Below are 22,729 nucleotides of genomic sequence, written 5' to 3' on the forward strand. Positions count from 1 at the left end.
TCCTTTTTTCCTTTTTTGGCTTAATGAATATCATTTATTCAGTATGAAATCTTTATACTATATGTTCCACGTGTTAAGAATAAATGTACATTAAATCTTGGTAAGACATTTGTGAGGCTTTTTATTGTTTTCAAACTATTTAAAAGTTTAACTTTTGGGGGTTGTGCTTCCTGTTCTTGCAACTCTTCCTTGGTGTGCTGTCTTTCCTAGGAAATGTCCTTCTGGACCTTGTCGTTTCTGCACCATATTTTCACTTTACTTTCCACAGTATCAGTTTAAATTTAAGAAAGCTGAGATCATTTCACCTGCAAGAGGAAGTTTTAGGCATTAAAAGCACAAGATAAATTGGGTTTAAATAGCCAAAGAAATTGATGATACTCTAGAACATTTTCGACCTTTTTCATCTTGTGGCACACATAAGCTAATTACTAAAACTCTGTGCACACCAAAAAATACATTTTTGCTAATCTAACAAAAAGTAATTTTAAAAAATATTTAGAGATAGGGAAAGCGAGGGAGAGAAACATTGATCACACGTGCCCCAACCTGGGACCAGCCCACAACCCAGGCATGTGTCCGGACTGGAAATCAAACCCATGACCCTTTGATTTGTGGGGAAATTCTCAACCAATTGAGTCATACCAGTCAGGGCAAAAAACAAAACAAAACAGGTGTAATTTCGACTAATTCACACCACGTGGCTGTTGTGTTGGCCATTGTCATTTTTTAACTTGACAATCTAAGGGAAAAGAGCTCAGTGCCCCAACTAGCTAGGTCTTAACGTGTTTTTAAAAATTTTGCAGCACACCAGTTGAAAATCACTGCTCTAGAAACTTTTGGTAATAGTTGGCAAAGGGGATGATCTCTTTTTCTTAGAAATTGTTATTAAATGGTAATGGAAAAATATAGTAAAGATTAAATTTTAAAAACTTGTTAATAAGACAACCATTAATTTGGAAGCAGCCTCCAGCTTAACCATTAATTTCTCCAGAGTTGCTCTCTCCCTTGATTACAGATGAGAGCATTCGGCTGCTTTCTTGACATCTCTGGAAGTTTAATTTGAACATGCCCAAACTAAAATGCCATCTTCCCCTAGAAACCTGCCTCTCCCATAGTTTTCTCAGTAAATAATAATTCCATTGCTTGGCAAGAAAAAAAAAGTCCTTGACTATTTTAATTTCCACATCCAGTCTGTTAGCATTCTTCAAAAATTAATCCTCACTTGAACCACTATTACTGTAGTTTAAGACACTACCATATCTTTCTTGAATTCTTGAAATAGTCTCCAAACTGGCCTCTGTGCTTCTGCTTGGCTTGGTTGAATCCATTCTCTACATAGCAACCAAAAGCTCCCTTTAAAACCAAGTCACATCAAAATCCTTTAGTGGCCCTGGCTGTTGTGCCTCAGTGGATTCAGCACTAGCCTGCAAACCAAAGGGTTGCCAGTTCAATTCCTAGTCGGGGCACATGGCCTTGGTTTCCGGCCTGGTCCCCAGGAGGGGGCGCTCAAGAGGCAACCACACATTGATGTTTCTTTCCCTCTCCCCTTCTCCTCTCTCTAAAAATAAAATCTTCCAAAAAAAAGTGCTTCTCATTCTAAGTAAAACTCCAGATCATTATAACAACCTCCAAGGCCCTCAGTTATCTAGCTTGCTGTTTCCTCTCTGGGCTCTTCTCTTCCTCATTGCTGACTGCACTGTACAGGGCTGTTTCCACTGTGGGACCTTTGCATTGACCATTCCTCTGTCCAGAATACTCACCAGATAACTGCATGGTTGAAGTTTTCTTCAAGTCTGCTCAAATATATCAGTGAAGCTTTCCTTGGCCACCCTATTTAAAAGAGCAATCTGCTCCCTTGCCTTATTTCCCTTTTCTGTCTTAAATTTTCTTGGTAGTGCTTGTTACTGTCTGGCGTGTTATATGTTGTACTTCTTTGTTGTCTTTACACTGGAATGTAAGCTCTCTGGGGGCAGGGGTGTTATTTTGTTCACTGTATTCCTGTCCTACAGCACAGTCTGGCACATAGTTGATTAATGAAATGTAGAATTCATTAATCATGCAATTACTTTTATAGGCCAGTATTACAATATATAGCTTCTCTGTTCATCCACTTCGAGAAAACGTTGAAGAAACCAGAACCAGTTACAGAGAAATTATTGTGGAGACTTAGAAGTGAAACTTGAAACAACAGCTCTCTATTGAGTACCTACGTGTGTACCAGACATAGTACGTAAAACAGTCCCATGCCTGTGAGATCAGTATTCTGGCTTCCATTTTATAGTTGAGGAAAGTGGCTTGTATGAGCTCACATACCAACCAAGATCTCCCAGAGTCCAAGGCCCATGCTCTTCCTAATTCACCAGGCTGAACTTTCTTCTTGGGTCAGAGGACAGCCAGACTTAACTGGATCTAGCAGTGGAGCTCAGCAAGCAAGATTTGTTTTTGTTGTATTTAGCATAAGGTAAAATTATCCCCAAGAATTCCAGTCAAGTGTTCATCAAACTGTATATGGTTGTTAATATTTGAGTCAGGGACAGGAATGAGAAGTATTTCTGTATTGAGAGAGGGAGAAATGGAGACAATTGACTAACCATTGACCAAGACAATTTCCTAGGACTCTTCTGGAAAAAACAGAAAATTTTCATATCTATACTTTGGTGAGCAATAATGCTAATGGCTAGTTTTGCTCCGGGCCTCTTGAACTCCACTGTCTAGTGTAGAAAGTGCATTTCTGGGCTGTGTGTGGAGCATTGCCTAGGAGTTTGGTTTCCTGGGTTCCTTTCATCTGCTTTCTTGCAATGCAGGGAGAGCCTAGCCTGGTCTCCAGTTTCTGACTGGTGTTAACACAGGCCAAGAACTGCTAGCCACTGAGCTGTGAGTAATTTGCTTTTGAGAAGTAAATAGAGCCTTTGCCAGTAGAGAGCCCAGGGGTGTGTCCAGTAGTTCTTTTCCCAGGCTCCTCCCTCCCCACCCCCTAAATGACCTTAACCTTCTTTCATAGCTGGAGAGCAGCCAAGTCTGGCCTAAACAATACTCTGAACCTCATTGGCTCTTTTGCCTTACAGCCACTGCCACCCCTAAGTGGCTAAGGCCCTTCCCACTAGGCCTCTCAGTGGGGTCAAGGTTTTCTAACTACTGAAAGGCAAACACCAAAGAAAGGATGAAAAATAACCTTGTGTCCATGGCTTTCGAAGGATGAGTGTTTGGGTCCTGTGTCTGGGAGGTAGGGCAGGATCTTTGTCCTGGAGTGGATGGGCAATTTCGAGTGATGCAGCAGAAACCCAAAACATAGGCTTTTGGCCAGCCCAGGTTTCAGGATGGATGTGAATGTCACCCAAGATCCTTGGAAACTGCCGTTATGCCTTTTATCCCTAGCAAAAAGAAGTAGCATGAAGTTCTGGTAAGGCCCAGCTGCCTGTCATCACAGTCATTAGCTCTGTCTGCTAACAGTTGGCAGTGACAGGTATCAGAGGCCTGTGTGGTCATTTTTTCCCATAATGACATGGCTTCAAAGCCAAAGTTCCAGATCAGGTTCAACTTCTCCAATATTCAAATAGGACTGGGGTCATGGAAAGTTTAGTGTCTGGAAACTGAGCTACTGAGAATAGATAGATAGACTGGGCTGTTTCTCTGCTCAGTCTGGGGCCAAGGCCATCTCCAGATGTGGCAGGAGCAAGGTAACACAGCTACAGAGAGAAATGAGTTGTCAGAGTGCTTCAAGGAGGGGAGTGTTCCATGAGAACTTTCCTCCATACCTTCAGTGGAAAAATCACTCCTCTTTTCATTCAGAGAGGTCTAACAGCCCATCCTTAGCACTTCATGGCAAGCACTGTACAATCCATGAGGTAGATATTTCCATGAGGACAAGAGCTGTATCTGCCTTGTTCAGTGTTATTCCCTCTGACAGAGTAGACATTCCCATTTTGTTGAATAAATCAAGCAGGTAAGAAGAATTTAGTGGAGGAAAGAGTAGTTAGGCATTGGTGTGTCTGTCCTGTGTAGTATTCTTGGCATAGCCCGTAAATGGTTATGTGGGGGGAAAAAAGAGAGAGGAAGAGGTAAACTTGAGAAACATTAAAAATAGTGTGGAGTTTTGCAGGGGGTTTGGGGAAAAACCAGCTTGGGAGGCTAGAAACCTACATTTAAGTCCCACCTCTGCCACTAGCTGTGGAAGTTCAGGCCAGTCACTTCCCCTGTTCTTAGTTCCTGCATCCCTAAAATATAGATAGCAGGTTAAACAAATTGATTTATTCACCAGATCGTTATTGAGTACTTCCAATGTGCAAAGCACTGTTCTAAGTGGTGGTAATACTTTGAATAAGGCCCCCACTCTCACAGAGCTTACATTCCATAACAGGAAAACAGACAAGTAAAACTCATGGACAGGACAACCAGGTGGTGATGAGTGCTATGAAGAAAATAGAAATGGGATAGTTAGTACAGGGTGTTGGTTATGGCTAGATAGTCAGGGGAGGCCTCTCGGAGGAGGTAACATTCAGCTGACATCTGAATGCTGTGGGCTTGCCAAAGGGTGGTCTGGCAGTGAAGTGTTTCAAGCAAGAGCAGAGCCAGGCAATTTCAAGAAACAGAAATGCTGTAACTCTTACATTCTAGGATTCTAGAAACAGTGGTGCATTGTTTGTGCATTGTTTAGGCTGGGGATTTGTATTATGAAATTGTTTCTTGGTGGTGTAGGACATTTCCTTCTTAATGGAAGTGGCTGGGTGGTGTAGAGTGTTTCTGGAGCCTTGGGATACATCTCTGTCTCCCTCGCTCTCCCACAGTGCTGGTCACTCAGCCGGCTCACTGTGTAGATGCAGGCTCCATTTTAGCTGCTGACTCAAAAAGCAGACTAGAGAGATTGCCTCTTCTACTTCTTACAGCCTTGGAGGCCCAGAACCCCCTCCCATCCTACCTAGCCTTCTATTCTGACAAACCAGGGCTTTGAGAGCATAAGATGTAGCTTCCTTGTTTTCCTGTCAGAGCAGGAGCCACAAAATGAAACAGGAAACAGCGGAAGAGGAGGGGAGTGCGTAGCAGAGAGGGAAAGGAAGGAAAAATTGCAGGAAAGTAGAGCTAAAGATCTGGACAAAGTTCTACCTCTAAAGGGTGACAGTTGAGCAGCTGAGCTTTAGAATTCTGACTTGCCACAAGAGACACCTGTCCTTTTTACAGATTTTTGAGAGAATTTCGTGTGGGGAGACAGAAACTGAAGAATGCATGTCTTTAGCCCTGGCTGGTGTGGCTCAGTGGATTGAGCATTGACCTGCAAACCAAAAGGTCGCTAGTTTGATTCTTAATCAGGGCACATGCCTGGTTTGCAGGCCAGGGCCCCAGTTGGGGGTGTGCAGGAGGCAACCTGTTGATGTTTTTCTCCCTCTCTTTCTCCCTTCCACTTCTCTCTCTAAAAATAAAATACAATAGCCAAGTGCTGGAACCAGCCAAAGTGCCCATCAGTAAATGAGTGGATCAAAAAACTGGTACATTTACGCAATGAAATACTACACAGGCGACAGCATGATGAAACAGGAGAGTAGTATGCTAAGTGAAATAAGCCAGGCAGTGAAAGACAAATACCATATGATCTCACCTATAAGTAGAACCTAATCATCAAGACATACAAACCAGAAACATGGAAATAAAGAACAAAAAACTGATAAAGGCCAGAGGGGAGGGAAAGGGGGGCAATGGGGGACATAAGAGGAAGGGTCAAGTCAAGGAACTAAGGAACATGTACAAAGGACTCATGGACAAAGACAGTGGGGTGGGGATTGTCTTTGGAAGCAGAGGTTGGACAGGAAAGGGAAGAGTGACGGGGCAGGTGGGAGGGAATGGGGACAACTAACTGAACAACAATTTTAAAAAATTCTGTTTTCATTTACTTTGATTTTCCTGAAATTCTTACACTAACTGTTTTTCAGGGGGTTTTTTTTAAAGATTTTATTTATTTTATTTTTAGAGAGGGAAGGGAGGGAGAAGGAGAGAGAGAAACATCAATGTGCGGTTGCTGGGGGTCATGGCCTGCAACCCAGGAATGTGCCCTGACTAGGAATCGAACCTGCGATGCTTTGGTTTGCAGCCCGCGCTCAATCCACTGAGCTATGCCAGCCAGGGCCAGGTTTTGGGTTTTTTTTTTTTTTGTGGTATTTAAATTTTTGTGCTAAGGATTCATTAAAAAGTAAAATAAAAATAAATAAAATCTTGACAACAGATTCACAATTATCAGCAACTGAACCTAAAAACAAACTAAGCGAACAACTAGAACAGGCACAGAATCACAGAAATGGAGATCACATGGAGGGTTATCAGTGGGGAGGGGGGAGGAGAGAGAATGGGGGAAAAGATACAGGGAATGAGAAGCGTAAATGGTAGGTACAAAATAGACAGGGGGAGATTAAGAATAATACGGGAAATGGAGAAGCCAAAGAATTTATATATATGATCCATGGACATGAACTAAGGGTGAAGGGAATGCTGGTGGGAGCGGGTGCAGGGCAGAGGGGAATAAAGGGGAGAAAAAATGGGACAGCTGTAATAGCATAATCAATAAAATATATTAAAAATGAATAAATAAGTAAATAAATAAAATCTTACAAAAAAGAGAGAATGACCCTGGCTGGTGTAGCTCAGTAGATTGAGCATAGGCTGTGGACTGAAGGGTTGCCGGTTCAATTCCCAGGCAGGGAATATGCCTGGGTTGCAGGCCAGGTCCCCAGTGGGGGCCACATGAGAGGCAACCACACACTGATGTTTCTCTCCCTCTCTTGCTTCCCCTCTCTAAAAGTAAATAAATCTTTAGAGAGAGAGAGAGAGAGAGACAATGCATGTCTTTGCCCCACATGAATTCACAAAGCAAGAGCAGTTCATTTCTCAGTTTGGTGCTTGGAAGTAGTGCTGCTTGGAGCCCCACAGACATCTAGAGTCTCAAGCCACAGTCTTAGGCCCCAGTTGCCGATTCACTCACAGGCCTCTGGAGCTGAGAACAAGTGTGCGTGTCACTGAAAAGCCTGGGGGAAGACTCTTCTCAACTCCATTTTTTCCCTTCTCCAATACACAACTAAAATGTGACATACTTTAACCACCCAATACACAACAAATACATGAAAGGAAGTTTAGGTCTCAAGGCCTGAAATGAGTTATAAAGAATCAAGAGCCCTGGCCAGTGTGGCTCAGTTGATTGCCAGCCTATGAACCTAAAGGTCATTGGTTCGATTCCCAGTTAGGGCACATGCCTGGGTTCTGGGGCCAAGTCCCTTCCCCTCTTTCTAAAAAAAATAAAATGTTTTAAAAAAAAAAGAATCAAAAGATACAGTCCCTGACCCCCCAAAAACTGATCTGGGCTACTTTCTTTGCCTGAGAGATAGCAACCATCTCCTTTGTTCCCACCCACAAGAGTATCTGTTGTAGAAGATAAACCCCTCCCTCAGCCAAGGTTGTGGCCAGAAGCTAACCCAGCCTTTAGCTTCGTTTGGAGGGCAGATAACCGAAACCACAGAAGGCTTTGGAATCCTGAGAAACAAGAAATGCACCAACGGAGAAGGATTTATTATCTATTTCCTTTAAGTAGGGTGCAAAGTTGTTCTAACAGTTTCCGTTACAGGGGTACCAACTGGCCGCTCCTCCCTAACAGACGGTTTTGTTGAGTTAGCTTCTTTTTTTTTCTTCTTCTTCTTTTTTGGCCCCACTTCCTACGAGAGAAACTACTTGAATGAGGAAGAAGAAAGGAGTCCTGGGGGGTGTTCTCTAAGTTTCCTTCACCATCCTCATTAGCCACCTGAGGTGGGACTGGGGCTTGAAGTAGGACAGAAGGTCCCTGGTAGTTGCAAGAGTGGAAAGTAGGGGATCCCCCACTTTCTTCACACTCACGACGTAGGGTGCTGCTGCTGCTGGCCACAGGAACCCCAAGGAAGCTTTTTTTCCTATTCTCGGAACATCTATTGTGTGTTGCGAGACGCTGTGCTCAGCTGCTTGCCTGACGGCAGGGAAAGTGCAGCTCTGGCTTCTGTGAAGAAAGAGGCCGCGGGGCAGCCCCCAATTCCGAGGGCCTTGTCACACATTGGGAACTCAGTGGATGTTTGCAGGATGGAAAAGGGGCAAGAACATCGACTCTGAGACAGCAGGCCCGGGGGACTAACTGAAGGCGGGAGAGGCGACTCGAGTAGCGTGTAGTGCGGGGGGGAAGTCTCCAGGTGTCACCACGGAGGAAAGGTGCCAAGGCAAAGGGGCGCGGAATGGTGGGGCTCTGCAGTCCCCGCCCCACTTGCCCGGAGTCATCATGGCCGCCGCGGAGGCGGGGCGGGTGCCTCGAGTGCCGTGAGGTGAGGGGCGGGCCCGCCGTCGGCGGAGCCAAAGCGCAGGCGCGGGCCGCTAGGTGTCCCGGATGGAAGAGCTAAAGTTCGGGTCTTGGATGGGACACTGAGGCGCGCTGGCGCGGGTGCTAGGGACCGGAGCCCCGGCGTGTGAGCCTGAAAGTTCTTGGGGGAGGGAAGTTGTCAAACGGAGGCCGAGGGAAAGGAGGCGGAGGCTGCCGAGAAGCGCGGAGACCCGCCCCTCCGCCATAGCGGCCTCCAAGGGCCGCCTCTTCCTTTACAGTCTCCCGCCCTCCCCTGCCTTCCGGCCCTGCGGCCAGGCCTGGCCTCGCTGGCCCCCTCGGAAATATCCCTTGGGGCCTTTGGGGAGAGGACGTACTCGATTCCCGCTTAGGACTATGTCTGAACGAAGCCGGCTAGAACGGGCTTTAGGCGCGGCTGGGCTGGCAGCAGGTGGTCCCTGGCTCGCTAAGTCCCGCGAGGCCTCTGGCCTTGAGAACCCTTGGTTAGAGCCATTTCCCCACCCCACAGAGGATGTTAGTCTTACCCAGAGAGCCCAGGGCTTTAATTCAGCAGGCTTCCCTGTATTCTCAGAAAGGGCCCTCTCTACCATCAAAATACTCAGCAGGAGGCTTGCGCCGCCATTGGACAAGTACCGGGGCTGGATTTAGGAGACTTGGGTTGTAATCATGTCTCAGAAAGATCACGTCCCCTTTGGCCGGGGTAAGGCCTGGTGGGAAGACCACGAGGTTTCAGAATTAAAGAAAAAAACAAAAAACCAAAAACATTCTCTTTAAATACAGCCTTGGATGTGTCTTTGGACCCCAGCTAGCCTCAGTTTCCGTATCCATAAAATGGCGACGGTAATTATACTGGCGTCACAGGGTCTAATGAGATCTCTGATTTAAAACTAGGGAGACTTTTATTACTCACTTCTCTGGGGCATATTTATCTCGCGTGAACAGTGTAAAACTAGTTGTTCCTTGTCCTGCCAGGTCAGAGAGTGATTTGGCAAAGGAGTTGTTGGGAAAGTCGAGGCTGGCAATTAGCTGAGAGGGAGAACTCACTGGCTTTGTTTTGTTTCTCATTGATTTACCTGTAAACTAAGTGTAAGCTACAAGTTTCCTGTGGTCGCTGGGGCTAGAGCTTGACTCTGGAGAGAGAGGAAGAATGGCAGCCTGGTGAAGAGGCAGAGGTGGGTTGTGCTTTTCTGTTCCCAACTTCTTTGCATGTATGTGGGTGGGAAGTAATGAAAGGAAAAATATGAAGTCACCTAAGATAAGAGACCCAGCGGCCTGTGACGTTGGCTGTGGCTGTTTCTAGGATTCCTTTCGATTCAGCGAGTCAGTGTTGGAAATGTTGGGTAGATTCACAAACTACCTCTGTTCTCTGGGATTTTCAGAAGCTTGCCTTTGAACTGAATTTTGATGAGCAAAACCGTGTGGCTTTGGAGGCCCCTCCTTCCAGGCTTCCTGGTGATGGAGTAAGCAGCGGGCGCCCCCTGGTGCCGAGGATAGGTACTGTTGTCACTGGCCCGTCTTGCTCCCTTTCTGGACAAATTTTATTTTCCTGTGGCTTCTGTGGCTTTGTAGTGTTGCTGTTAACATGAATATGGTGAGAGCACTATTGGAGCAGTAATTTTATATCCAGAGCCAATGAACTGGTGATGCCACATCCTGTTCTTGCCACTTCCACTCAATCAGAACACAGGCTTAAAATGTCTGTTTTTATGCTAGGCCCTGGGGATAGTTGTCAGCAAGATAGACAAAGCCCTCCCAAGCAACTTAATTAAGCAATAGCAGTAAAGACCACAAGGCAGAGTACAATGAGAGCATATCACGTAGTCTAGTGAGGGTCAAAAAAGAATTCCAGAAACAAGGAATACTAAAGGTCTGATAGGTATTAGCCAGATAAGAAAAGACAGAAAAGTCTTCCAGCCTGTCCATTAATTTCTCAGTTTAGGTTCTCCTTTAGGGATAGAGCCTCAACACACATCGGGAACTCCAGATGTTTGCGGGGTGGAACTGGGAGAAGAACACCAAATCAGAGAATTGCCTCTGATGCTCATGTCCTCCCTTCTGGTTTCCCCAGTTGGTTCTGTAGAAGGCATTGCTACTTCTTTTAGACCAAGGAATTGTTTAAAAGAAAAAAGCCTTCACGTGCATTCCTTGCCTCAGAATGGCTTTGCAACTGTTTGGATATTGCTGCCATTCCAACAAAGGGATGGGACATAAGTTTTCTCCATCCCTGGTAGTCAACTTTGTCTTCCTCCTAAGTTTGTTTTAGCAGTGTGAGCTGGCTGAAGTCCTGCCGAGTGGTGGTTTTCTTTCCCTTCTCCACTTAATTTAACAGACCAGCTGAACACACATCAGAGAGCTAAGCTAGAGTGTATAGTGATTATGGTCTTCCAGTTCAGTTCTATGCCTCATTTTTGGGACTCTGGTTTGGGACCTAGTTTATTATTCTGGGCAAGAGGAAAAGGGCACACACCAAATAACAGCGACCACAACATAGATGTAGTGGTACTTCTTCACACATTTCACCATCACGATAATTTTGTGATACAGGCAAAATAGTCTGACCCCATTTTTTAAAAAGACTTTATTTATTCTTAGAGAGAGGGAAGGGAAGGTGAAAGAGGAAAAGAAACATCAACATGTGGTTGCTTCTCAAATATCCCCTACTGGGGACCTGGCCTGCAACCCAGGCATGTGCCCTGACTAGGAATCAAACCAGCGACCCTTTGGTTTGCAGGCCAGCACTCAATCCACTGAGCTACACCACCCAGGGATGAACCCATTTTATATGTAAGGAACTGAGGCTCAGAAAGACTAAATGAGAAATTGTAAGTAGCAGAGTCAGGACTTGAACCCAGATCTTTAGTTCCTGCATAGGGGGCACTCAACAGGCTTTTTAAAGATTTTCTGTGAGTTTAGCTTTCCAGTTTCATGCTTATCTGTGTGGAACTTTCCCAACAAGAATATAGTGCTTCAGAGTGAAATCTGCCTTCAAGATGCTTTTCCCTCGCCTGGGAAGTTAAGTGGTTAAATTTGCCCAGTAGTGCGGAAAGGGGAGTCTCCTGTGAAGAATGATTTCAAGAATTTACTTTCAGCCCATGTGTGACATTTCCTCCTTGGGTTTTGGAGTTTAGAAGCCTGAGGCAGTTCAGTCCTGGCAGCAACACCCCTGAATTCCTGTGGTGAGAGCATGTGGCTCCTGGACCCATCCCGAAAAGAGGTGCTGAGGTTTGCTGTCAGTTGCCGTGTCCTGACTCTGGTGCTGCAGGTCAGTCTCTGATCTTTTTTCTTAAACATGCCTTGGCACATGACTGGGCACGACGCTAAGAATAGTCCCCATCTCCTTTTTAACCTTCCAGGTGTGCCCCTCCATGTGGTTGGAACCATAAACGCTTAGGCTTCATAGCTGAGAAGTGGGCAGGTCTGTTAACCCTTTGCTTTACACATGAAGCAGGAAAGGCCCAGAAAAGATGAGTGGTTTCCCTAAAGTCGCACAGCAAGTTAGAGAAGGGCCAGAATGAGACCCCAGGTTTTCTAACTCTTGATCTAGTGGTCTTTGCAGTAGACCATGATGTTCCATAACCAGAGATGCCATTAGGATGTGACAGCTCAAAGTATTGCCCTGGGTCCTCTAACCAGGAGACTGAGCACTATGTCAGTCAGTCGAGAGGGAAAGAAGTGGCACTGCCCTGAGATCATCTGTGTGCATTTGTTTAGTCGGTAATGTCCCCTGGTCTTCCCCCAGGTGTTTCCCCTTGCTGCCTTACCCACACACAGCCCTCAGAATGCATTCACACCTTTGCAAAACTCCCTTTCCCCTCCAAGGCTGTCCTTATACATATTTTAATCAAATTTCATATACGTGTGAATTATATCCAGTGCCCAGTGCTTAGCAGGTTCTCAGTGTGTTGTTGTTGAATGTAGTCAACACCCTAGGTATGTTATATTAGCATAATTATGTGTGCCATTTATCACAAGCTTCATTCTCTCTGAGGCTCATAGCTGGTTCCTTTGTGGAAATCTTTCCTCTCTTCTCCCTCACTATAAGAGGTATAGCAGACTCTGCTGGCTCCCAGGTTTAGTGAGAAGTATCTTCAACTAGGAGACTAGGGCTGTTATCTGTGGCTGTCAACCCTGTCCCATTTGTTTTCATTGTTTGAAGTGGCCTGATTATAAAAATAAATAAATAAATAAATAAATAAATAAACTGACCAAAAACAGAAAGAATGTTAAAAATGGGATTGTACTCCTGGTGCCAGGCTAGAGAAAGTGGCTCGATGATAACTTTGATTGGCAGAACCAGTGGAGCAACACTGTGAATTGGCACCTGGGATGGAAACCAGGACAGCTGGGTTCTAATGCAGATGGTTATTTAGAAACAAGTATGTTTTCCAGACTGTTCACTCAATCACCCAAAGTTTATTAAGTACCTACTCTGTTCCACATACTAGGTGAGCCTAAAAGTCATGGTCTCTTTTCCCTGGAGTAACTAACAATCTAATGGGGCAAAAAGACATTTAATGATAATGCTATTTTGTTATTTCTCCCAATGTGCCCCCCTTCCAGTTTTAAAGCTCATGCCATCAGAATATATTGCTAGTTACCCTTAATTGTCGCTGTCATCTGTGTTAAGGACAGCGCATTCCTCCTCATTGTTAAGGTTTTAGCTCCTGGTTCACGGTTTCTCTTTCTAGCCCAATTGCTGATTTCTTGGTAGTTTGAATATTAATAAAGCTGATACACCTGACTACTGTCTCCTCTCTTTTGAGCTCACTTTCTCTAGTACCCAACTCTAACAATTCTTCCAGCCCCTCAGGACTTATAATCCATTGATTCTACCACTGTTTCATTGACTCACCCACCTCAGGGCTTCAGCTTCACTTCCTACCCAGCTTAGATTCCGTTCTCCATCATGCATTCCTGCACAACTCACTTGCTTCATTCTCCCTATGCCCAACCTTGGTTAAATTCAATTCTCTCTACATTCCATGCCTGTGTCTGCCCAGAGTAAAACACAAAACTATAGTAACTAGTTTCATTTTATTAAGGTCATTAACTCAAATGAGTCCTTAGTGCTACCCAATGTTAGTGTATTTCCTTGGTCACCCCCTTCCCCATTTTTCTGCACATTAGAATCACCTGGGAGAGCTTAAAAAAATCTCAGTGCCCGGGCTGAGATTTTACCAGTGAAATCATTAACTCTGGGATAGGAACCCAGGCATCAGTATTTGTAAAACTACCTGGGTGATTCCAGTACATAGTCTGTTTTGAGAACTAGGGTCAAGTCCCTAGCCTCTTTTCTCCAAGTGGCTTTTTAAGTGGAAACTCAGAAAAATGGAAGCAATCAGAAGTGACTTTCTTCATGCTTGCACCACATCCATCAGCATAACTACATTTTCACTGTGCACCTTTACTGTGGAAGGTTGGGTGAGCTGTCCATTCTCCTCTCCAAGGTTAGCTCCTCCACCTGTGCAGCAGATTCCATCCTGTTTTGCCTGCTCCAGCAATCCTCTACTTTCTTGTGTACTCGTTTTCTTTCAACTGGATTATTCCCATTGGCAAACAAATATTTATCTCCCAACTTTTAAAAAATATTTTTAAAAAGATTTCTCTTTACCCCACATTGTCATTCACCTACTAACCCTTTCTCTGCTCCCCTTTATAGCCAACTTCCTCCAAGTAGTTGTCTGTATGCACTATCTCCCCTCTCCCCTTTGCTGTTGAACTCAGCCTAGGCAATCTTCTTTCTCTTCCACCCCACTGAAATAGCTCTTGTCAAAGTCACTAGTGACCTTCACATTGCTAAGTCTAGTGGTCAGTTTTCAGTCCCCATCTTACTTAACCAGTCAGCAGCATTTAACAGAGCTGATCACGCTCTTGTTTCACTTGGTTCTAAGACACCAGGCTCTCCTGGTTTTTCCCTTACCTCACTGTTCACCCTCTCTCAAGTGACTGACTGTCTGTGCCCAGGGCCCAGGCCTTGGCTCTCTTCTTTTCTTTATCTGTACTTCCTAGTGCTTCCATTCAGTCTCATACCTTTAAATACCACGCTAGTATGTCTGACTCCGAAATTTGTATCTCTAGCCCTGATCACTCTCCTGACCTTTGGACTCATCTCACTGCCTCATTGACCTCTACACTGGAATGTCCAAATGAAACTTTACCAGTCCGAAACTAAACTGATTCCCCCCAATAAATCTGTTCTTCATTTTATTAAATAGTAATTCTTCCAGTTGTTCAACCAAAATCTTGGTTCTCTTTCATCCCACAGGGACTCTTCAATGCCATCATCCCAGATCACCGCGCAGAAGCCTTCTCTCCTCCTCGCCTTGCTCCTTCAGGCTCTGTGGACCAACTTGTGGAAGGTCTCCTGGGTGGCCTGTCTCACTGGGATGCTGAACACTTTCTGTTCATTGCTGAGCATGGCTACCTGTATGAGCACAACTTTGCCTTTTTCCCTGGTTTCCCCCTGGTCCTGTTGGTGGGGAGTGAACTGCTGAGACCCCTGCGGGGGTTACTGAGCCTACGGAGTTGCCTGTTAATCTCAGTAGCATTGCTCAATTCCTTGTTCTCTATCCTGGCTGCAGTTGCACTTCATGACCTGGGCTGTCTGGTTTTGCACTGTCCCCGCCAGGCCCTTTACGGAGCACTGCTTTTCTGCCTCAGCCCTGCCAATATCTTCCTGGCTGCCGGTTACTCAGAAGCTTTGTTTGCCCTCCTAACATTCACTGCCATGGGGCAGCTGGAAAGGGGCCAAAGCTGGACTAGTGGACTCCTCTTTGCCCTTGCCACTGGTGTACGCTCCAATGGGCTGGTCAGTGTTGGCTTCCTCATTCATTCTCAGTGCCGAGGCTTTTTCTCTTCTCTCATGGTACTGAATCCTCTGAGACAGCTCTTAAAGCTAATGTGCTCTGTGTTCCTGTCCATGCTCATACTTGGCCTTCCCTTTGCCCTCTTTCAGTATTATGCCTACACCCAATTCTGTCAGCCAGGCTCAGCCCATTCCATCCCTAAGCCCTTGCTGCAGTTAGCTTTGGACAAGGGCTACCGAATTGCAGAGGGAAACAAGCCACCTTGGTGCTCCTGGGAACTTCCCCTAATATACAGCTATATCCAGGATGTCTATTGGAATATTGGCTTTTTGAGATACTACGAACTTAAGCAGGTGCCGAATTTTTTGCTGGCTACACCAGTGGCTATACTTGTTGCCTGGGCAACTTGGACATATGTGACCACCCACCCTTGGTTCTGCCTTACACTTGGGATGCGGAGGAACAAGAACAATGAGACCCTAGAAAAGCCTGATCCTGGATTCCTCAGTCCTCAGGTGTTTGTGTACCTAGTTCACGCTGTAGCGCTGCTACTCTTTGGCTGCTTGTGCATGCATGTTCAGGTAAGGTGGATTCCTGGCTGGGAAAAGGATGTACACACAGGCAAAACCCCTAGACCAGGGGCGGGGAGGAGAGCTAACTTCGTATTTGAGTGACCTGTGCCTAATTTATTTATTCAACAACTATGTGGGGAGCTTTCTTTGTGCTAGACCATGGGTCAGACCATGGAGGGTGAAATATGAGTAAGATAAACTGCCCTGGCTGGTGTGGCTCAATGGATTGAGTGCCGGCCTATGAACCGAAAGGCCGCCGGTTTCATTCCCAGTCAGGCACATGCCTGAGTTGCAGGCCAGGTCCCCATTTGGAGGTGGTGAGAGGCAATTGATCATGTATCTCTTTTTTCAATATTTTTATTTATTTTTAGACAGAGGGGAAGAGGGGGAGAGAAACATCAACGTTTGGTTGCCTCTTGCATGTCCCACACTGGGGATCCTTGCCCGCAACCCAGGTATGTGCGCCGACTGGCCAGTGCTCAATCCACTGAGCCACACCAGCTGGGGCCGATCATGTATCTCTTGCACAATGCTGTTACTCTCTTTCTCTCCCCCTCTCTCTAAAAAGTAAATAAATAAAATCTTTTAAAAAAAAGTTGTTGCCCTAGTGGATCTTATGGTAGAAAATGGGAGACGGACATTTAACAGATAAAATTAGAGCAAAGTGGAATGGGAGAGGACTTGCTTTTTTGGAGAAGTACTGTGGAAGCACAGAGGGAAAAAGCTGATTGAAAGAGGGTGTCGGATTTAGTCCAGGTCATAAAGAATAAGAAATTCCATTTAAGAAGCAAAGGAAGAACATTCTGGACAAATGAAGGATGTATACAAAGACATGAGAGTTGTGAAAGGACCTGATTTGACTTAGATACAGGAATAAGTACAGAGAATACCTCTGGGACCTTCCCATAATACACTTAAACTTGGTAGTTGATTTTCTGAGGTATTCTGAGTGGGTGCTCGGTTTTCAGAGGAGACATTTTGTGTAATGTTTGGGGGGTGGGGGATAGGGATGGGAAGGTTTTGATCATTCGATTTTATTTTTTTTATTTCTGGCTGTGGCCCCAGTTTCATCTTAACCCCAAGGAAGTTTTTTTTTTTTTCTCCATGCTGGCCATTCCTTAGCAGTGCCAGAGTTTCTGCCTCTTAGGGGTACACATCGGCTGTTGGTAAAGTTCTCTGAGCTGTGTGAATAAGAGGCACAGGGGAACAGAAAGTAACAATCTGTGTCTGTAGCTGGATTAGCTAGTAGAGGGAATTCCAGCAAAGTTCAGCATTTCCAGGTAGACAAGGGGGGCCATTTGGCCCTGAACTCCCCTAGAAGGAAGAATGTTGAGCAATAAATAGTATCCTCTGCCTCCTTTCCCTCTGCTTTGCCATCCCCATGCGATGAGGGAACAACCTTAGGTTCCTAAAGCCCCACATCACAACCTAGAGTGTATAGTTCAGGCCATGCTCTAAAATAGGACCCCACAGAGTTTTTTTGTATTGACATACCCAGTACTGTGGTAATTAGTCTGTAGCATGTTTATTTGTAACATTGAGGTAACTTGGCTGGTATCACACACGGCTTTATAAGGCAGATCCTAAGCTCTACTAAATTTTGTGTCCAGTGTCATAAATGTCTAGTCATGGGGTTACTGTTCACCCAGCATCAGGGAATCTCCCAGACTGGTCCAGTTTGAGGCAGTAACATTCCAATAAATGTGTGGGTTTCCCCCTTTTGTGATTTCCAGGTTCTCACCAGGTTTTTGGGCTCGTCCACACCTATTGTGTACTGGTTTCCAGCTCACTTGCTTCAGGATCAAGAGCCACTGCTGAGATCCCTAGAGACAGTACCCTGGAAGCCTCTTGCAGGGGACTCCCCACCAGGACAAAAGGTCTCCAGAAATTCTATCATGGGACTTTTGTACAACTGGAAAACCTGTTCTCGAGTCACACAATGCATTCTAGGCTACTTCCTGACTTACTGGCTCCTGGGACTGCTCCTGCACTGCAACTTCCTGCCTTGGACATGACCTAGAATCTCAGGGGACAGACTTGAAGCCAAACGAACCAGAGGGCTGAAAGTACAAATATATAAATACACTGCCTGCGCTGCCTTGGGATTCTTACTCTGTCCATTAGAACCTCTTCCTCTGTTCGAAGTTTGGTTAGGAATGGGAGCAGTATGAGCCACTAGAGAGCCCTTAATGGTCCTGGCTATGGAAAATTTTAGAGTAGTAAGTATTTTCACAGAAAGTGAAAACATCTTATTCTAAGTCTAAAGTATACCCCGATCTGTCTCTAACCAAGCACAGCAGAGATAGTCTTGAACTTACCACTGATCCACTTGTAAATTTAAATGTAAATTTCATCAAAGGCTCTAGCTTACAGGCTAGTAATAGTCCCCACATGATGGCAGAGGTCTGAACAGTGTAGTGGCAGTAGTAAGTAAAGTGGGACCTTCTTTTCTAAATGAGACATTGTTGCCCTGGTTGCAGGTTTGGTCCCTGGACAGGGCATGTATGAGAGGCAGCTGATCCATGTTTCTCTGGGGGACATGTGAAGAGGCAACTGATTGTTGTTTCTCTCCCTCTTTTTCTCCCTCCCTTTCCCTCTCTAAAAATAAATAAAATCTTAAATTTTTTTTGAATAGGACACTGTTTCTGATTATTTTTAAAATGACTTGTTCATGTATTTATATGAAAAGTCTTACAAAGATATGCAGATTAAACAACTTTTGGTTATGTGAGCAATCAATTGCCTTTTTAAAAATAATACAAATTAGTGCTGGCTGGTGTGGCTCAGTGGATTGAGTGCCAGCCTGAAAACCAAAGGGTCATGGGTTTGATTCCCCGTCAGGGCACATGCCTAGGTTGCAGGCCAGGTCCCCCATTGGGGGGCACACAAAAGGCAACCACATGTTGATGTTTCCCTCTCTCCCTTCCCCTCTGTCTAAAAATAAGTAAATAAAATCTTTTTAAAAAATACAAACTACTTTGGGAAAAAAGTCACAATAGAAAGAGCACTGCACAAGGAAGCAGGAGACCTGGATTCTAGTCCTCTCAGTAAAACCCACTTACCAGCTGTGTGGCCTTGAGAGAATTCTCAGAGCCTTAGTTACCTTTTCTGAAACTAGGGAAAATGATATAATCCCATAAGCGGGAAGGGGTAGGGAGAGGGAATGAACCACACGCTTTCTTGTAGGTCACTTTCTCCTCTAAGATCTTAGGAGCAGCCTTAAACAATGGAATCACCCCAGTCTAAACACTTATGTAGAGGCTCAAATGAGACTTTAGGAGAAAATACTCGGTTCTGCTTTCAGCACTTAAACTTTCCCTCTCCTTGGGTGCAACTCTGAGGAGTAACTTAAGTGACCTTTTCTTGGAATGAGGGAAAGTAGTAATACCTGGCAAATCGGCCTCCTGTTCTGCATAAGTAAACCTGTGCCAGACAACTAAGTAGTCAAAGCAGTGACTAGTTTGCCTGCTGTGCCCGGGTATCTGTGCTTGCTTGATTGGTAGACATGGGTCAGAGGAGCCCACATGGCAACATGAACTGAAAAATTGTAGTTAACTCCAAGGTTGAATGAAGTGGTATCTGACTGGCCCCATGGGTTATGAGTGCATTCATTTAGTGGTAGTAAGATCCTTCACTCCTGCTGGACAACTTTTTCTTGTTCTTATTTTTATACTCACCAGAGGATATGCCTATTGATTTTTAGTAAGAAGGGAAGGGAGGGAGAGAAATACTGATGTGATGGGAGAGAGAGAACCATTCAGGGACCAAATCCACAACCTAGGCATGTTCCCTGACTTGGAATTGAACCTGTGACCTTTCAGTTTACTGGGTAACACTCCAACCAACTGAACCACACTGGCTAGTGTTGCCTACTCTTTGAGCCAAGTAAGAGGCTCTCTGCATCATCACCACTCATTCCCCATTTGAGAAAAAAAAATTCCATCAAAATAAGTGGTTAATCATAAGCAGCTTCTGGAGAGCCCTGAGAATTAGAATTTTGACACACTCCCTCTGACCATGACAGAAAGCTAAACTTGCCAGCTGAAGGGAAGCTCCTGGCTGAGTCCCAGCACCCTCCGTTGGAGCTTCTAGCCAGCCTAGCCAATAAGCATTTCCCGTCCATTGCCCCAGCTTTAGCACAGCTGAGAGAATTTGGTCCAGAGTCAAATGCTTCTGAAAATGTACACACAGACTGGGGCAGCCTTCTGCCTTCTGCCAAGACACCCAAGTGCCCTTCTTGGCAAAAGATCATCCCTGCCCTAGTGTCCTTCCAGTTGGCAGAAATTGTTCCCTCCCTCCTCACCAACAGCTGCAAATCCAGGGACTTCCACCCTGCGTGCAGGAAGAGCTGAGGTCCTGTTTCGGCTCTTCATTGCAGAGGAAGGAGCACTAGATTCTGCTCTCATGCATTCTCCTCTGCCTCTTCTTGGTGGATAATCACTCCACAGGGGAGGGAGTGATTTCACTGCTCTGGCAATCTCAGCTTCACCTTTACACTAGATCTCATCACCTCCAGAAAAAAAAAAGTGATTTCAAGAACTATAGACCCTATAAATGAGAATTCCATCTTCTCAGCTAAATCACTCTGGTATTCAGCAAAGACCATTATGGTTTCAGTTGACCATGGAGGATATAACAGGACTGCAGCTAGGTGGACGCACCTGTGTGACCTAAAGACAACACAGTTTTCTCCTTGACCTTGGAGGGATGGAGTTGCTCTTCTCTAAGGATCTAAGGAATGAGCTGATTTTATGGCCAGCAGCTGTCCTTTTACCATCCTACTAACAGTCTTTAACAGTCTGGGAGAGGGACATGAAGGGCCCAAGGCAGGAAGCTTCCTGTTTACCCTGAGGTCTAACAATGCTGCAGCTGGGTTGGGCTTCTACAATTTCAGAGAAAAGTAATTTCCTTCTGAGACCCAGCTAAAACAGAAACCAGAGCTTCATGTATCTAGAAGTTGATTCCTTTTTGTTCTTTAACGAAGGTGGGAGGAGGGGGAGTGTTTGACATGTCTTCACCAGTCCCCCTGGTGGGGGGGTGGGGGGGCGCGGGGAAATCACTCCTTTTCTTGAACAGGCCCTCTCACTTTCATCTAAAAATGTAATGTGTGCAGGCTCAAGGCATTTCAAGTTGACTGATTCTTTCAGCAATTGTTTATTCTTACTTTTGGGGAATAAAATGATTCACTATACCTCCCATCCTCAAATAACTGTCTCATAGAGTTACTGACAGATACACAGAAATATTAATCAAGACAGAAACTGATTAATTCTGAGAAGTAAAGGGATACTTAAATGTCTCTGTGTATTGCTCTGCTTTAACTTTTTTTTTTTTTGCTGCTTTAACTTTTTATGATCAAGATGAATTAAAGTTTTACTGGTATGCTCAGGAAAATGTAAGTGAGTTACGGAGTAAATACTCTATAAATGCAAACAAAGTGGAGATCCCTTCCAGCTTGGAATACCTGAAAACGCTTCATGGACAAATGGCCTTTGGGCTAGACTCTGAAGGACAGATAAGATTTGAAAGTTAAGTGTAGAGAATGAGTATAGGAAGCAGAAAATGGAACAGGACAGGAAGAGCTTAGTTTGAGTGGAACTGGGGTATTGTCATTATTGAGATCTAGGCCTTGAAATCAGCCCTAAGACCAGCCCTACTGTGTACTAGTTGTGTAAATAGGAGCCAGATATTAAGTCTCTAGTCCTCAGTTTACTCCTCTGTAGAATGTGGGTAACACTATAGCTCATAGATGTGAATAATGACATTATCTGTCTCAGACTTGTTGTGGGTATTAAATGAAAAGTGTTTAAAATAGTACTTACTAACAAGGGAATAGCCGCATTTGGACATATTGAGTTTATAAGGCCATCAGCACATTCATATGCCAGGAAATGTGGAACTAGAGACAAGGAAAGGGCTCAGGGAGTCCTCTACCCAGACATGATAATTACAGCAGCCATGAGATTGGATTTGATTGTCAAAAGGAAAAGTGTGGAGAGGGAAGGGGGTCTATAAGACCTTGGGCAAGTGACTCAACTTTTCTAAAACTTTTCTCATCTCTAAAATAGGGGTGTTAGTACCTATCACACAGAGTAGTTATGAGGATTAAATGAGACACTAAATAAAGCATTAGCATGGTGCCTGACACACAGAACTTCATGAAAAACAAAAAAGAAAGAATTTCACGAATGGTAGCTATCATTATTATCATTATCATCATCATTAAAGGACTATAAACAAATAGCTTCATGGAAAGAGAGAGTTTCAAGAAGAAAGAAATTGTTACCAGGATCATGCTGTTAAGATTAAAGAAAGGATGAGAAAAATCCACTAACTGCTGCTATAACAGCTCCCAAAATTCAGTATCTTAAAAATAAAAGTTTTTTTCTTGTTTACACTGTAGTATAATGCAGGTTTGGGGAGGGAAGCCTGTTTTACCCAGTCACTTGGGACCCTGGCTTCTTCCATTTTGTGGCTCTGCCCTCTGAGAGAGAGAGGGAGAGAGGGAGGGAGAGAGAGGGAGAGGGAGGGAAGGAAGGAGAGAGGAGGAGAGAGACAGAGAGACAAAGAGTTTGATTGTAAGGTACTGGCTCATGATTGTGGAGGCTGGCAAGTCTAAAATCTGCAGGGTAGGCCAGCAGCTGAAGACCCATGAAAGAGTTGACGTTGCAGTTTGAGTCCAAAAACAATATGCTGGTAGAATTCCCTCTTTCTCAGGGGGAAGTCTATTGGGATTCCCACCCTTCCCACACACACCCATTAAGACCTTCAACTGATTAGATGGGACCCACCTACCTTATGGAAAATAATTTGCTTTGCTCAAAGCCTACTGATTTAAATGTCAATCTCATTTTTTAAAAATACCTTCATGGAAACATCTAGAATAATATTTGACCAAATATCTGCATACTGTGGTCTAGTCAAGTTGACACACATAACTAACACAATAGATTTCTGCTCTGTTAGCTTCTAGTCAGATCCACGTGACACTAACCACACTCAAGTTCTTTCCTAGATAG

At 44.7% G+C, this 22,729-nt stretch overlaps 1 protein-coding gene across 7 annotated transcripts; it reads left to right on the forward strand.

The window, feature by feature from the left end:
• Nucleotides 1-8,357: 8,357 nt before the first annotated feature.
• Nucleotides 8,358-18,436, forward strand: PIGV (phosphatidylinositol glycan anchor biosynthesis class V). Of its 7 annotated transcripts, none has more exons than XM_028511906.2 (5): nt 8,358-8,459; nt 9,418-9,504; nt 11,461-11,594; nt 14,598-15,719; nt 17,444-18,436. In XM_028511906.2, exons 3-5 carry the CDS (start codon nt 11,517-11,519, stop codon nt 17,723-17,725), a joined length of 1,482 nt encoding a protein of 493 aa, XP_028367707.1. In that variant the 5' UTR covers nt 8,358-8,459; nt 9,418-9,504; nt 11,461-11,516; the 3' UTR covers nt 17,726-18,436. The 7 variants fall into 7 exon arrangements, with proteins under 7 accessions (XP_028367707.1, XP_035881458.1, XP_035881457.1 ...); XM_036025565.1 differs by lacking the exon at nt 8,358-8,459 and adding an exon at nt 8,471-8,845; XM_036025564.1 differs by lacking the exon at nt 8,358-8,459 and adding an exon at nt 8,471-8,814.
• The last annotated feature ends 4,293 nt before the right edge of the window (nt 18,437-22,729 follow it).

Source organism: Phyllostomus discolor, chromosome 5 (assembly GCF_004126475.2).
Source record: "Phyllostomus discolor isolate MPI-MPIP mPhyDis1 chromosome 5, mPhyDis1.pri.v3, whole genome shotgun sequence".
NCBI lineage: Eukaryota > Metazoa > Chordata > Mammalia > Chiroptera > Phyllostomidae > Phyllostomus > Phyllostomus discolor.